Below are 16991 nucleotides of genomic sequence, written 5' to 3' on the forward strand. Positions count from 1 at the left end.
CCTCTTTCTTCTTTCCTCATATGACAATGGGTTTAAAAACCAAATTATAATTACTACGGATACAATAAGCAGTAGTTGTTTTCGTTCCAATTAGTAACATTTACCATCTCAAGTGTTTTTTGAAATTTTGTTGCTCTTTATTTCCTCTTTGAGGATTTATTTGTGTAACGATTACAACGGTTGACTGTGAAAATAAAAGGCTGTTACCTCTAAAGACAAACTCACTAGAACTGTAAGCTCTGTATTTACATCCCCAAAAGAGAACAGTGTTTAAAGTATGAAACAAAAATCAGTCTTGTGTATGAAACATTTTTATAAATGTTTCTTATGTTGTCTCAAATCAGTAAAAATACTAGATGACAACTTTTTTCGATATATATATGTATCAGAAGTATTTCAGATAGAATTGTCTGTGAAGACTGTGTAAAAAATTGAGGATTAACATCTTTAACTTAAAATTGAATCTTAATTAGCTGTGTTCATATACTTGAAATGCACAAGTTATTCAGCCAATTTTGCAGACTACATTGCTCCAGCTTTATTTTAAAGCCTAATGCTCCAAATAATATTCCATTTTGAACAGCAAAATGCAAAGAAAAACCACCAAAACCCCCAAACAAAAACTTGAAATCCAGGTTTAACCTGATGTGTAACACACAAAAAGTTCCTCAACATATCCCTTTCAGCGCTACGAATATTAGTGTAACTTCACAATATTTTAAATGTTCCAACATATTACTTACTGAATTAATGCATGAAATCGCTCAAAGCCAAGCTCTTCGACAGCCAAGGCAGCTATACACAAGAGACACTTTTCAGCACTACACATGGCAAAAAAATGACACAAGATACACACAGCAAGCTAGTATACTTTCAAGCTTCAATTAAATTTTTAATTTTTAATCCTCCCTTGACATTTAAATTTTTTAACTGATTAGTATAAACTAATTTACTGCAACACCAAGCTTCCACGATAGAAATTAGTGAGAACATTTCTATTTGGACTAATCAATTTATTAAAAGCACAAAGCCACTGGAGTGTGTAGACTTGAAAATATCTGCCAAATACTAAGCCGCTGATTTTGTACAAAACGTGGCTGCCACAAAGTCATCAAGCATATGCATACTACTTAAATTTGCAGGTCAACAAGAAGTATTATTTCCTAGAAAAGCAAGCATAATTATTTGGATTGTTTTATCAATGTAGGTAAGCTGTATTTTTTCGTCAAATACACTTTTCTGTTACTGAAACATTGGGCCTTTTTTCCCCCCTTTTAATGCTTATTTATTACAAACAGATCAGTAGAAATATTCTACACAGTGTTATGCATCCTGTTTTTAAATAATTTCTCAATGTTTTCTTTTAATAATGGATAAACAGCCCTTCAAACGAGTGTTGCGTCCAAGACAGAAAAAAAATACAGCATTAGTGTCTTCCCAAGTTCAACACAGGCTTTATACCTTTGTTCCCCTCACAACATTTCAAAACCAAGGAGATGAAATGAGCTTTTAAAATCAAATTTTCTTTTACCAACAGGAAGTTATACTCACCAGCTGTGTAATTATCAAATTCTATAGGCATTCAACTATTAAGACTGTAGCAGTCTTTAGTGCCCTCAATGTCCACAAGGACTTTATCTTCCTGCTAGTAGAATAATACATAAAACAGATAGATCTGCTTTCTGATGAAGGTCGCTTAATGCTCAATATTTAAATCATGTCTGATCAAGTAGCTACTGAACATGACCGCACACAACTTGCTAAGGACCTGAAGCCATTAGGGCTAACACTACTGATCATTTCTTCCCACAAGAATTCCAGAAAGAGCTTTTTATGCCCTTTCTGATTTTATTTTGAAAGATGCACTTCATTTGCCTATATGCAAATACAACTGATTCCTCAGCAACAGAACACTACTTTTCCACTTCAGAAATAAGGCAGTAGTAGCCTTAAGAGTGTTAGTTTTTGTATTCTGAAAAACAAGAACTTGCTAAAATTAGGTTACCAAGAGCAAAACTAGACTTCAGAAAATGTATTTTTATGAAATTTTTTTAAAATATGAAACAATAAATCTAAATGGCAGAAAATGCTACGTGAACTAAACCTGCTCCAAGAACCTATGTTTTTGTAAGCTGAAAGTTAGACGGACTAAATCATATAAAGCAACCTTTGAACCTGGGAACTTGCACTAATACAGCCAATGCATGGCCAACAAGAAGTCACTGGCATACACCACAAAAGCAGATGAAAAATGCTGTCTCTTTCAGCAAGTGTGCTCGAATCCACCTTTTGTTCACACAGCAGGATGATAGGCAGTTTCATTCTGTTACTACAGAACAGAGCGAAATGGTAAAGAACTACTACTTGAAACAAAGGGAAAGAAGTAGAAATTCTAAGTGTATCTGTACATAACCCAAACATGGCTAAACAAATAGTGTTCTTAGTGGAGAGGAAAAGAATGAACAGCAATAGAACATGAGCTGTACAAGAAATACAATTGTATAGAAATTCATTAAAATGATACTATAACATGCTGTGTCTAATCATATTTCATGGTTTTATTATAAATATATTCCCATATTCAATTCCAAAATAGCAGTAGCCTGCCATGTGGAATTGTATCTGTAATACTCCCCCACGTACATAACTCATCCCTGAAGTCCTACCAACTATGATAATGCCTGTTTCTATTTTTATTGATTACAGCAACCAAGCAGGAAATAAATTTACTCCTTTGCCCTAGCAGTAACAGAACTCTGCATTATTAACAACACCTTCTTCTCCACATCTTTGTCCCAAGCCTAACCACACAAGAAGCTGGTCTATAGTTAAACAGCAGGACAGAAAAGGAAAAAAAAATCCTGTGAAATATATCTGATATCAGCAGTGTATTGCATTATACATACAAGGTAAAATACTGTTTGAACTGCAGAGTACATACAAGAGGTACTTTCAGGGTCTAGCAGAGAATGTAGAATGTGAACAATGAAAGAGATTAATGTTGCTCATGACAAAAGCAGACTGTTCATGGCAAATGTATTCTGCTCTTCCTACGTACATTCCATGGTATTAAGGACAAGTCAGGCAGAACCTGTAGACTTGTACAGAAATACGAAAAATGAAGATATGTGATAGAATGGATTAATTCATTAAGTGTCAGTGTTGAGAGTAATTACTAATCAAGTGTGTGTTTAAAAAGACTTTCTACTGAATATTTCCTATAGTTAAAAGTTGTTTAGAATAACGCAATACATTAATAAACAGTAAAAGCCTATTGATAACTAGGCTCTGCTTCACTTTTTCATCAAAGGAAAATTCATAATATGAGCAAGAGCTTCAGAGACAACTGGAAAATCTGCAGAAACCAGGAATTTCAGAGTTACAAGTGCCTTACTATTATCTTGCAAAGGAAGATTTTTTTTTTTAACCAGAAAAGTTGGAGATACAACTTTCTGTATAATACTGTTTCTTAATAAAAAAAAAAAGCTCACTTAGGAACTCTCATGTGATGACCTTCTGTTTTTTCAATTAAGTAACATTTTAATTATTATTGTTTGAGCCTTCTAAAGCACATGGAGCATTTCACAGAAGCAGGGGAAGGTGGCTTGTAACATAAAGAGCTCCAGCACTACTAACTGCTATAGCTAGCTGCGCACATGTAATTCTACTTGTACAATTCTTACTTTGTAGTTATGCCACAAACTGCTGATTAACACATTCCTTCCATCAAAAGATAGCACCTTTATAAGCACGTTCTCATGTGAAGAGTTTTTCGTACTTCTTAAGGGACACATTGGGAACAAAAACTAAAAGAAAAAGAAGCTTATCTTTTACCACTTTAGAGATCTCCTATTGAAAGATCAATAAATACATGTCTCATAGATCACGTGTGCACAGATAAACTTTCCATGTCACTGGCTCCGCAGCAGTTAGATATGACCGAGTGCCATATCTTAGTGCAACAGATGATGTTCACTGGATCCTTGATGTCAGTAACTAACAAAGGCATCAAGACATTTGCAAAAAGCAGGTAACTGACTAATTCTAACCTACAAAAACAATCTGTTAAGTCTACTAGCAGATTATTTGATTAAGCTGTTTTGGTACTGCATAGAATCAAACAAAGGGAAAAAGGCTACTTCTCCGTAACAGGGGATGTAGAATATTTTAGAACAGATAAAGCTTTGCAGAATTTCCTACAAAAGCTCTTCTGAAATAAAGCAACAAGTGACCAGTTAAAATATTCCTCCACTGTTAGGAAGCATGTAGATTTTTCCAAATTAAAGACACATCAGGTCCCAATAAAGTAAAAAAAAAATAGAAAAATTATGGAAATTACTAAAAATCAAGAGAAATACGTATGTTAGAACTCCAGTGATAGATAGTACATTCCTTTCGACAAAAAAGATCAATGCTTCTAATTACAACAAACAAAAATCTGTCTGTTGCTAATGGAATCACAAAAGTGAAAACCTCATCTATGTAATAATGAAAAGCAGTGGCCCATCAAAAACAATGTAATACTTCACTAAGTGATGGGTAATTTAGTACAGAAATGCATCTTACAAGGTTGCTCCTCTTGACGACTAGATTCTGCAGGACTTTCAGAAATACTAGCAGTTTCTTCAGTTGTTTTTCCTCTTGTCCACGTTGCCAGAGAGTATGACTCAGAATTATCAGAGCAAGCCATTTCCAAAATATCACATAATGTATGACAGAGAAGGTTCTTCTGCTCCTCTTCTGAAAGATCAGAAACCTGGATGAGTTCAATTGCTGCTAATCAGTATCTTATACCAGCTACTACTATCTTTTTTATACGTTAATGCTATCTAAATAATTGAGTTTATTACTTTTATCTTATTAATTATTAATGTTAATTGCTGTTTGAGTATACTGGACCAAAGAATTATAAAGTTGAAAATTGTTTTAATATGATTTCTAATCCATTCCCCTTCCTAATAATAGATTTCAATCAAATATTTATAAAACACAGAAGTACTATGGACAGGCATAGACCTCACAAATGGAAGTTGAAAGATGTATAGTACACATACTGTACGCCTCATAAAACAGCACGGGAGCACACTTAAACAAAAAGAAAATATAAAATATTTTACATTCTTTGTATTAGGACATGCTTTACAAATAATTAAAATGGAAAAAATACAGAGAAAAAAAGAGGTCTCAGTACCTGGACAGTCTCTCCAAGTAGACTTTTCACTGGTAAAAAGCCTCTTCAAAAGGAATGCCTTTGTTATCAAAGCATAAAATAGTATTAAAATACAAGGCAGCACCAACTTTTACATCTTTTTTAAAAAAAAAAAGTATTAGAAGAGTTTCAAGCTGATCATCATTCAGTAAGAGACCCTGAGCCTACACTGTTTACTGATTGTTCCCAAACTAACTACAAAGGTGGCCTTCTACCTACATTCAACATTGTTGAGTTCGAAACTCAAGTACCCTTCAAATACGCAGAGTGCATATTTACAGAACATCTCCAGACTCACAGGACCGCAGTAATGGAGGCACAAGTATTTTGCAATATCTCTGATGAGTAGTACAAGACAACTCTAGTCACTCAGACAAATCCCTTTAGTAGTTCAAAAGCCCAATTCTTTTAACCATTGCAAGTCATAATTCACAGATCAGATTAAAGAAAACCTATGTGCCTCCATATCCCTGCTTTGTTTTCTATTAACATTAGTGTTTCAGTTTGAAAAAAAGATATGCTTTAAGTTACAGAGAAGGAACAATGAAAGAACAAACTTTGGGAAGAAGACTCTTGATCTTTCTAATTACTCCGTCAGATGATGTTTTCATGTATTTGCAGCACCTCAAAAACAGCTGCTTCAACTTTGTCCCTGACAGACTCACCCTGTTCTCCTGTCACAGATCTTTTGCAAACCTCTTTTAGTGATTCACAGCAGCAGTAGGCACTGCAAGATCTGTATGATCCTTTCCTCCTTCTCTAGCTGGAACTCAGGTCACATTTAAACATGCTTTAACTATTTAATTTCAAGCAATTTGAACTACATATAAATCTAGGAAAATACTGTCTATAAGAACATTTGATACGGTAAAGACTTGTCACCACCTTTAAGGAGCTGGCTGGTCCTATTCTTTACTCTCTTCACTCCCTCCAAATAAAAGACTTGTAACTCTAACATCAGAGATCAGACACTCTGCATCTGGTTTTAAGACTACAGAGCCAGGCAGAGTCATGTTACACAGTGCAATTCATAATAAAATATTTTTCTCTTGATTGTTTACAACCTAAACAAGTGGTGCTCCTTCCTGTGGTACAAGTCTTTTGGTGGGTCCATTGTTCAGAGTATCTTGAAACAACCATAAGAGAGGTTTTATGACTATCCCATTACACACACCAGAGATGCAAACAATTCCATGATGCAAGTTGTCTGTCCCAGATACCTTCCAGTTCATGATCAGATTAACTCTGCTACAGGATTTTAATATGTCCCCTATCAGTGGACAAGGCCCCACTCAGGCCTAGACATGACTGCAGAATTTGATCTGTGTGTAAGAGGAGTCAGGAGCAGGTTACCAACACAAGTAATCGGGCCCATGACTCGACATCTGCTTGTCTCTACAGGGTGCTGCTAAGAGAACGAAGAGCAGTCGCAGATAAGACAAATTGCCCTAGCAGAACGGATCCAGCCTACAGGTCATGTATCTACACAGCAGTCAGAATTGCCCCAGAAAAGAGCATTTCTAAGAGTATGCACATAGCCTAAAAGATACAACGGAGTAAGAAAACAAAAAAATCACAATCACAGTTGGTTGAGAGTATCTGAAGCAGAAGTGAAATTCTAAGCACGTATCCACAATAAAATATATTCACCTAACACACTTCAATTATTATGCTAACTAAGACTTTGAAAGTATAATATTTCTCCTTTTCTTACACAGCAAACCTTGTTAGGTTTGAAAATTGGTAACTTCAAATATTTCTAATATGGTTTGCTAAAGCAGCCATTGTGACACAGATACTACCCTTCTTCAGGACAGGGAATTTGAGAGAGGAGAAAGGATTAGGATTACATTTATATCTGATCTTTTACTTCTCCCCTTCCTCCTATATTCCCCACTTTCAAGTTACCTCTGCTTGGATCAGCCTGCTGCACTTCCTGAAACAAATCCACTTCTGCAAAATTATAGTTCAAAATCAGCTCATCTCTGCCTTTTTACTGAGTTTTTTGTCTCATCCACACTATAATTATGAAATCAAAATACAACTGATCTGCATTTTTTAAATATTTATTTTAGTTCCACATATATGAGAAAAGAACAAACTTTGGGCCTACTAATTTTAAACCACTCCTATAATAAATGTATCTTACCTGTACAGGTGCAATCACTGCACAAGGGCCACCTTCAAATTGTTCTAATGCAGTTGATTCAGATTCACTAAAGACAAATCCTGTCAAATGAAAAAAGACTGTAGTTAGTGAAATATGTAAACGAGCACTTTTATGTATACTCCTTCCCTAAGAGAAATGACACCTGATATATTCAGCTTTAAAGATTAGGTAAGTTTTCAAGATTCTTTTTCCCCTGATAATGCAATAGAATGTGGCTGAACTATCTGAAGAAAAAAAGTCATGAATACAGGTGAGAGCACAGAAATGAACTGTTTACCTCAGCAATGAAATCATGATCACAAAAGGTCAACAGCTAGGGTTTTAAACAAAAGGATTTTTAACAGTGAAATGGTCACTGCAGCACATGTGGCTGGATACTTGAACCATAGTTTTCATTTTATTATGGTTTATTTCTTATGATTCAATCAAAATTTTTTTGGAAGTGATAGTATTTTGTCTCACATATGTAAAAAAAAAAATCATCTTTGGACCTTCACTGAACATGCATAATACATTTCTATTCCCTATGAAGGGCACAGTATGCCTCCCACTTACCTCCTTTTTGGCCTATCAGTGCTTCCTTTTAAGACTGAAACATGCTGAGTAACTCAAATATTCAGTTGTAACCACTGAAGCAAGCCTGTTAATCGTGTTCTTTCACAGAAAATACACTGTATTTACTGAGATGCAAGATCACAGGTTTTCCCCCTCCATCTCTAATGTATTTATATTTCAGAATTATCTTACAGTCATATAACAGAGCAAATGCTGAAGCAATTATGGCAAAAATATTTGTTACCACCTTGCCCTTAAACTTGTCTTCAAGATACGGTGATTCATAGCTTGCATTTCTCACAGATAAATGCATATACACGGACAATTACCTTAATGAAGCTGACACATGGCAACTTTCTCAGTGAGTGACATTTTGCATTATTCTTTTAAGTGCTGATAAGACTGTGCTGAAGCGACTCTAGCTCAACGTAATCTAGAAATCATGCGACTGCAGTCAGCAACTAACCAGCAAGCACAAGCAAGTGGGGACAGAAAGGGGACACACATGCAGATTTTTGCAGCAGTGTCAGTCTCAGCAGAAAGAATATTCAATGCTTCTTTCCCACAATTTCTCCTTTTCCCAATTTTGTATCATTACATGCTGCCATATCAAAAGCAACCCTAACCCCTGGATGTGAATGTGAACCGGGGAAACGCATGCCCCCACTGCAGACTTCCACACTACTGCATGACAGGTATATCATCCCAAGTGGCATAAGAGAGGACTACTGCATGTTTTATCGCAGAAATTATAGTTCTTCAACAACAATGTGGAATTTTTTTTAAGATGGATCAATGTAGCCATAGGTCTTACAAAAATGGGATTTCACCTGTATCTGACAGAAGGCTCCGGAGTTATTTTTTAACTGAATGTGCAAATGTGCATTACAAAGACGTATTTTATATCCAAAACCCAGATGCACATCAAGCCTACAGATCTGACATCACCTCATGTACCAACCAAGCTCCATTAATCCATACTTCAGCCAAAGTTTGCACTAGTGTCATTTCACTCCCCTGTTAACATGCCCTAATAAGGAGTATCACCAGTCCTTTAAACTTTCCAAACTAGTTTGTGCATGCTATCATATTAAAAGGTAAGTCTTCAACTACTTTGAAGCATTACTGCATGCCGTCTAAGCACACTGCAACAAGAGGGTTTTTTTTAGTTGTTTTAATGATATAGCCACTGCAGAAAAACAACATACTTGGATATGGTACCATTACACGACACTTAAGAAATCTTGAATTCATTTCACATTCTTCAGGCTTCTTATAGAAAGTATGAACTGTCTCAGCTCAACCCTGCCCTATTTTTCAAAACTGCTTCCTAAAAATAAAGAAAACCGAGTGTGATCCACCAGAGTGAATACAAATTTGAGATAGACAATGCAAAACTGATATTACACAGAATTTGACATAATACAACCACACGAAAAAAACCATATATAATAACTAAAGGAACACTTCATTTCTTTTTTCTAAATGCTGCTTAATAAACATCAAGGTTCTAAAAGCTGTTAAGCAAAAAAAAAAAAAAAAGAGGGGCTTCAGTGATTTTGGTCTGGCTCTCTTTTTTTAAAGCTTCTATAAAATCTGAAGTCAGCTCAGGTAAAATTTCAGAAACCAGTAGTCTGGAGTCCAGCTGGGTTCAAGTCTACCTCAGCCTGCAATCAAACTTACTTACCTTTTTTTGCCCTCCACAATAATCACATCGTGGGCAATCTCTATAAACACCCATCAACCCCACGCTCTTTCTTATGACTCCTAGGAATGGCCTGGCCACCTTTTAAACTACCAACTAAGACTAGCATCTCTGATCCAGACTCATTTCTAATTACTCTCACTCTTAACTAGTCATATCTATCATACAGCTCTTTTCACTCAAGATAAAATTTCAAGAGTAAAATAGATTTAATTCAGCAAAAATAATCTTTTAATTAATCTGCCTGCCTTTTATCCATGAGTATAATTATTATTATCATTTACCTATAAGAAACACAAAATAGCATCATTATCATTTATCTTCCTTGTCATTTATAACCCTATTAAATGCTCCATTGACCCCATTTTTTCAACATCACTACTGCTCTACTGCTTTAACCTTTCTGTCAGGGGAGGGAAGTAGATCTAGATTCCTGTTGGTAATCAGTGCATTGCCCAATATTTTGAGTTATGGTGACTATGATACTCCCAAATCTGTCTTTATATCCTTTGTTCACTATTACTCACAGAACACAAAGTTTTATTCTCCTTGTTTCCACAAAACACAGCATTCACTAAGCCCTATGTTTCTTTTCTTACTCCTAATTCTTAGCTCTTCTACCTACAGTCTGCCAAAAGGAACGTACGACTTTGCTACCTACTCTTGTCTTTCATTTAATACTTCTCATCACGGTCCAAAGCACTACAAAAAGCATTCATTCTTCTATTATGACCACCTCACTGCTTTCCTACATCTTTTTATTACTTGCCTATTTCTAAAAAAGTTTTTTTTTATATCCAAGACACTCTAGACATTAGTAACACATTTTAAGCATCCTTCAGTGTTTCCACTCTGTGCAAGTACCAATTCTAGCTGAATGAAACAGACAAGGGGAGTAGCTAAAGAGCACGCAACATTAACCACATTAGAAAAAAAAAACTTGCTCTGCCCCGATCCAATTAGCTACAAAGACACTGTACTTTTTTTTTTTTTCCTGTTCTCTGCTGAACCAGCTCTCACCATGGAACTGTATTTCTTCTTCTCTTTTGGGATACAAGAACTGCCCGACAGAAACACTAGAATAATCCATTATTACCCTAGTACAAGGTTTACAATATATCTTAGTGTTTCATCCTTTCTCTATAGCTGGGTGTAGAATGACAGCCACATTTTGCATACGGCTTTGGGTTTTCAAAGTGTATTTTTATAGCAAAATGAAACTTCTAAAATATTCTGTGGGGGGAAAAACCCAACCAAAGCAACTTTTTCCCCACACAAAAAGACAGGAATGTTTACTACAGCAATACCACAAGAAAATTCCACTTAATGGGTTGTGGATAAAGAGCCAGAAGTCCTGGAAGGGTCTGAGGAAAGTATCCAAATTAACTGGTAGGCTACCACTAAACTGGGCAACAAGCTGCCAGAAAACAAAGTAAGATTCCAATGTGTCTGCCTTTTTTCACACCTTTGTAAACAATAGAACAAAACAGCTCTGTGAAACTTCTGAATTTTGACTGAAACTTCTGAATCTATAACCTGGTAAAAGCCTTCTATGTGCACACTCCTCAAGACCTTTTATTTTCTTAAAGCCTGTCAGACTTACCCAGAGTAAAGAATGGACTACCCTTTCTTAAAGTAAGGACAATGTCTTTTCAGATATTCCTTCTTGGGCCCAGACAACAGCAAAGAGTTCTAGGGTTCACTACTTATTTAGATAATTGTGTTGCAGAGCATTTCAATTTCTTACTATTCTGTGTATATTACAACTACATTAGCCACCATGCCCATTAGCCCCAAAATACAATCTTTTTAACAACTTCACTTCCATGTTCACATCCCATTTTTTTCACAGTGAATGGTATCTTCTATTCTCCTTCCACTTCAACAGTGCTGAAAGGGCTGTTATCTACACATAATGACACAGTCCCTCAGAAAACTGTATGTCTGCCTCGAAGCCTAACTTTTCATTCAGTAAGCTTCATAAGAGGTTTTGTGTCCTTCAGAATGAATTAATTATTTTCAGACAACTCCGCATTACCGAAGTACATGAAATAAACATTTAAATCTCATACACAATAGAAAGGGATTTGACAGTCAGTCTAAAACAGCAAGATGTGGTTATTTTGTCTGTAAAGACAGTATTGCTACCCCAAAATCAATATGCCACTCCAAGGGAGGACAGCAAAAAGAAGTCTACCAGGACAAAACTGAGAACAGAAATGCATCCCTAGAGAAGGCTGTTAGGTAGCTCTTCTCAGCAGCATGTCCCCATTGTTTTTCCAAAAACTGCTGCTGTCTCACATTTCTTAAGGGTGGGTGTCAGGAGGATGGGGCCAGACTCTTTTCAGTGGTGCCCAGTGACAGGACAAGGGGCAATGGGCACAAACTGAGGCACAGGAAGTTCTATCTGAACATGAGGAAGAATTTCTTCCCTCTGAGGGTGACGGAGCCCTGGAACAGGTTGCCCAGGGAGGTTGTGGAGTCTCCTTCTCTGGAGATATTCAAGACCCGCCTGGACAAGGTCCTCTGCAGCCTGCTGTAGGTGACCCTACTTCAGCAGGGGGGTTGGACTAGATGACCCACAGAGGTCCCTTCCAACCCCTACCATTCTGTGATTCTGTGATTTAATAACAGTATGGCTTGTGTTAGCAAGAAAGACCACTTCCTACTGGCAGAATTAGCAACATCTACTTAAACTGAAGCAACATCTTCCACTTAAACAGAAGTAACATCTTCTACTTGAATAGCAGCTCTAAGTCAGTAGTCATCAGTACTTCTTTGTTTGAAGACTTCAAGATTTTGCCCACACGATGTGCAAATTCCTGGCAGCAGGTTTGGCTTCTAACTTCTTACTTAATTCTTAGAGATGCCTTAAAAGCAGTCCACAGACTATGACCTGAAGACCACTCACCAAGGTTCGATTAGCTAAGTGTGATCGGCATCAGTAAAGCAGAAGCGTCAAACGGAGTTCCACCAAATGATTGGAAGAGGCAATACCTACAGCAGACAAGCAGCAACAAGCAGGCAGCCGGGTGCCAACAGGCGTAACCCCTTCCTCCAGCTGTCTGCACAATCCACACGTCTTATACCCTAACTGTGAACATCAAATGAAAAATAGTTTTCTTCCTGATTAACGGTTTGCACTGAGTAATACAGAACTCAAAGAGACAGAAAGCAGAACAATGCAAATATTCTATACATCATAGATGTCAAAACATAAAAAACCCCATAGTCACCAATGACCATTCCTCTCCTATCACCCAAATGAATTAAACATTATTAAATTAAACTCAGAAGAACACTTTTCAAATTGCTACTTCTGTTTAAAACTTCCAAGAGTGGCAAGTGTATTCCTTTAGCTCAAAATGTATCTATCTGCTTCTCTGGTAAAAATATTATTTCCTAGTAACCCTGCCTTGATCGTGGTCTAACAGCTTTACAGCTCCAACAACTTAAAAACAATACTATATGATCTAGCTCCTCAACCAAGGATGTCATAAAAGCCAATGTGGCGATGTTTAAATGGACTAGACCAGAAAGAGAGTTTCAGGCATATAAAAAAAGGAAACCTGGAAAGAACACAGGAGAAAGAAAAGGAAAGTTGTCAATCTACTCACCCAGCTCTCAAGCTGGAAGGGGAATCAGATAAAATGGATCTTTATAGATTGTATATTATACACATATACATGAACTGTATTATTAATACCTTCACACTATGCTTTTGAAGTTAAATAGTTGTTTTGAAAAGACTGTCCCATACTTTTCTTTCCACAGACCAGCGAGAAAACAGCTTAGGTAATTCTAAAAGGATGCTGCACTCAAACCTGCCAGACATTCATAGCTGTGAAGACCTGATGCCGCATGTCTTACGGCTGATCCAAAAAGCAGCTTTATGAATGGAATTTGTCTCTTGTATCAGCGAAGAAAATCACTCCTAACATGGGTATGTTTCTTTAGGATTCAGTCCTCCTCCCCAGCTCCTTCCTAAGTCATCATATCTACGCCCGGAAACACTGCAGTGCAGACAGAGCCTTTGTAGTACACTCCTCTGTGTCCACTTTGAGGATTCCAGTAAATGGGATTCACAAAGTTCAAACTGCAAATTCTGCTGCAATCAGAAAGAAAAAATATTTCTACTAAAAAAAACGACACAAAAAAACCAACAAATCAACTGCAATGACAGCTTTGCAGCCATGCCTTTGTTAAGTCAGGAATTAAAATAATGTATTTAAAGTTGCCAATGGAGCAAACAGAGAACTACTGTCACCAAGATCAAACAGCATATCCCCATCAGCTAGGTCAGCTCTGTTAACTGCCCACAGATCAGTCCGTCTTCAGTTTTGCCCAAAGGAATACAATGGTTAATGAGTTCGGTGCACGACGAAGATTCCCGGAACGCTACTATCTTTACTGAGAAGCTGACTGGTTCGAGTCTTACATTCCTCAACATCCTCCCTACTCTCTGCTTTTCTTTCCAAATGTAAATTATAGTTCTCAACTTCCAAAGGGTTTGAGAAAGGATCAGACAACATTCAGAAAGTATCTGAAATAAATACCAGTGTTGGTACCACACTCTAAAAAACCCAAACAAACCACAAAAAAATCCCAACACCAAACTAATTGTTTGAGCAAGCGTCATTTATACTTCTTTGATACTTTCTATACATACGACGTGAAACAAGGGGTCTATCTTTTAAACTTTGAAGCCTTTGGAAATAATAAAGCTTGATTTTTATGTTTGTTTTTTTTCTTTAATCTTGATGAGTCAGTGTTGATAAGACTCTTTTGCAGTAGGTAAATGGTGCAGAACTTTTTCAACAAAATAGAAACCGAAAGCTGGGTAAGTGCATTATGCTGGTACACAACCTAATGTACTGAGATTGACTTTTTTGATTTCCAGTGCAAGACCTCCAAACAACACACTAACTTATTTTCATGTGGTTTTACTACACAAAATTGACTATATTAAAGAGGATATAGAAAAGGGAAGAGATATACTACACAGTATAGTTACAGGACTTTCCCTAAATACAGGTGGGAAACAATAACTCCTTTCCAGGAGCTACCAAGAACATGCGAGGCCTTTTCCATTAATCTTTCACAGGGTCACAAGTGTGGGCATTACAACACATATTTCAATAAATTTTGGAACTGCTGAAATTTCATAAACTATCTTCAAAATGTCAATTTTGGCAATCTAACATTACCAGGTAAGATTAAGCTTTTTAATACCTATTCCTTTTTCTAACCTTGCAAAAACGTGTACTGAAAAAGCAACTCTACCAAAACTTAAAAGGTATTTCAGAAAGTAATTATATTTCAATAAAAACAATCAATTCACTAGGAAAAGTAACAGCTTTACTAGGTCTGCTTAAATTCTAGAACTTAGAAGGAATTTGGCATTTGTTCCCCAAATATCTCTCACTGAATTATCTGAACACAGTTTAACCTAAGGAAAAAGACATGAGAGTCTGGTAATGCACTGTGTTCTGTGACAGGGGACAAGCTGCGCAGCTCCCCAGTCAATGTCACACACGCATCTGCTGAAACCACGCAGATGACAAAACTCTTGCTAAAGAAAAGAAGAGCAAGAAGCAGAGAACACTGAGGGCATACCTTGGTTTCAGCCAACTTTACCCTGAGACCTGCATGCACTAAAAAAAAATTTTTTAAACTCTGACTATCATTTGTCAATTTTCTCCAGGAATTAGGGGCGTTGTTGTTACAATCTTCATAACAGAATCACAGAATCACAGAATGGTAGGGGTTGGAAGGGACCTCCGTGGGTCATCTAGTCCAACCCTCCTGCCGAAGCAGGGTCACCTACAGTAGGTCGTAGAGGACCTTGTCCAGGTGGGTCTTGAATATCTCCAGAGAAGGAGACTCCACAACCTCCCTGGGCAGCCTGTTCCAGGGCTCCGTCACCCTCAGAGGGAAGAAGTTCTTCCTCATGTTCAGACGGAACTTCCTGTGCTTCAGTTTGTGCCCATTGCCCCTTGTCCTGTCACTGGGCACCACTGAAAAGAGCTTGGCCCCATCCTCTTGACACCCACCCTTCAGATATTTATAAGCATTTATAAGGTCCCCTCGCAGCCTTCTCTTCTTCAGGCTGAACAAGCCCAGCTCCCTCAACCTCTCCTTGTAGGGGAGATGTTCCAGTCTCCTCACCATCCTCGTAGCCCTCCGCTGGACTCTCTCCAGTAGCTCCTCATCTTTCTTGAATTGGGGAGCCCAGAACTGGACACAGTAGTCCAGATGAGGCCTCACCAGGGTAGTGTAGAGGGGAAGGAGAACCTCCCTCGACCTGCAGACCACACTCCTCTTGATACATTCCAGGATGCCATTGGCCTTCTTGACAGCCAGGGCACACTGCTGGCTCATGGTTAACCTGTCGTCCACCAGGACACCCAGGTCCCTCTCCGCAGAGCTGCTCTCCAGCAGGTCCACCCCAAGCCTGTACTGATGCATGGGGTTGTTCCTCCCCAGGTGCAGGACCCTGCATTTGCCTTCGCTGAACCTCATCAGTTTCCTCTCTGCCCAACTTTCCAGCCTGTCCAGGTCACGCTGAATGGCAGCACAGCCTTCTGGTGTATCTACCACACCTCCCAGTTTGGTCTCATCAGCAAATTTGCTGAGGGTACACTCTAACTCTTCATCCAGGTCGTTGATGAAGAATAACTATTATTAGAATTCTTCAAAGCCCACAGTAAGTTATAGAGAAGGCTATTATTCCTTCTTTCAGCCAGGACAGGTACACAGACTGATTGTTTGCATATCGTTTTTATCGATAAGTCTCTGTACTACACCTTGCAACTGCAGTTTCGAAAGATTACCAGAAAGTCTCCACCAAGAGGAAACTATGTGTAGGTCGCACAGTTTAAATACGGAACAAGCATCTCACAGATACCCCAGGTCCCACAGCCATTGCTGCTTCATCTCTTGTCACATCCTGAAGATGGAAGGCACCTGCTTCCACCGCCAAAGAATCAATTTAAAAGAAAATATGTGGGTCTCTGTCCCGAGCCTGTCCCCACTTTTGCTAGGTCTATTTGTGACTCCCACGCTCTTTGCAAAAAAAGAATTAAAAAAAAAAGACAACTTATGCTCATGTTTCCACGAGCCGTGTAAAACAGCGGCACAAGATGCTGTCGGAATACATTTAAGAAACACATTTCCTTCCCTGCTCTTTTAAGACCCTCTGAAAATTTGTGGCAAAAGGCGAACAAGCGGCAAAAACCGGTCGTTTCGGGAGTGAAACTGCTGCATCATTTCTCCCGCGGGCCAGCCGCAGAGCTGCCGGCGGGGCCAACGCGAACGCACCGCACGGCCGCTGCCCCCGGCCGCGGGCAGCC

General features: G+C 38.0%; 1 protein-coding gene across 3 annotated transcripts in view; it reads right to left on the reverse strand.

Annotated features, from left to right (window-relative positions):
• MINDY3 (MINDY lysine 48 deubiquitinase 3) overlaps positions 1-16991 on the reverse strand; it is a 68798-nt gene that overhangs the window by 51436 nt on the left and 371 nt on the right. Inside the window, exons 2-6 of one of the 3 annotated variants that reach the window (XM_075419432.1) lie at positions 9143-9264; positions 7359-7438; positions 5192-5249; positions 4567-4740; positions 744-795 (exon numbers count right to left, since the gene is read on the reverse strand). In XM_075419432.1, the coding sequence (XP_075275547.1) occupies positions 744-795; positions 4567-4740; positions 5192-5249; positions 7359-7438; positions 9143-9188 (410 nt within the window). In that variant the 5' untranslated portion in view covers positions 9189-9264. Of the gene's footprint in view, positions 1-743; positions 796-4566; positions 4757-5191; positions 5250-7358; positions 7439-9142; positions 9265-16991 lie in introns of those variants that run through there. The other 2 variants (XM_075419431.1, XM_075419433.1) reach the window with 2 other exon arrangements.

The sequence above is a fragment of the Opisthocomus hoazin genome, chromosome 4 (assembly GCF_030867145.1).
Source record: "Opisthocomus hoazin isolate bOpiHoa1 chromosome 4, bOpiHoa1.hap1, whole genome shotgun sequence".
Lineage (NCBI taxonomy): Eukaryota > Metazoa > Chordata > Aves > Opisthocomiformes > Opisthocomidae > Opisthocomus > Opisthocomus hoazin.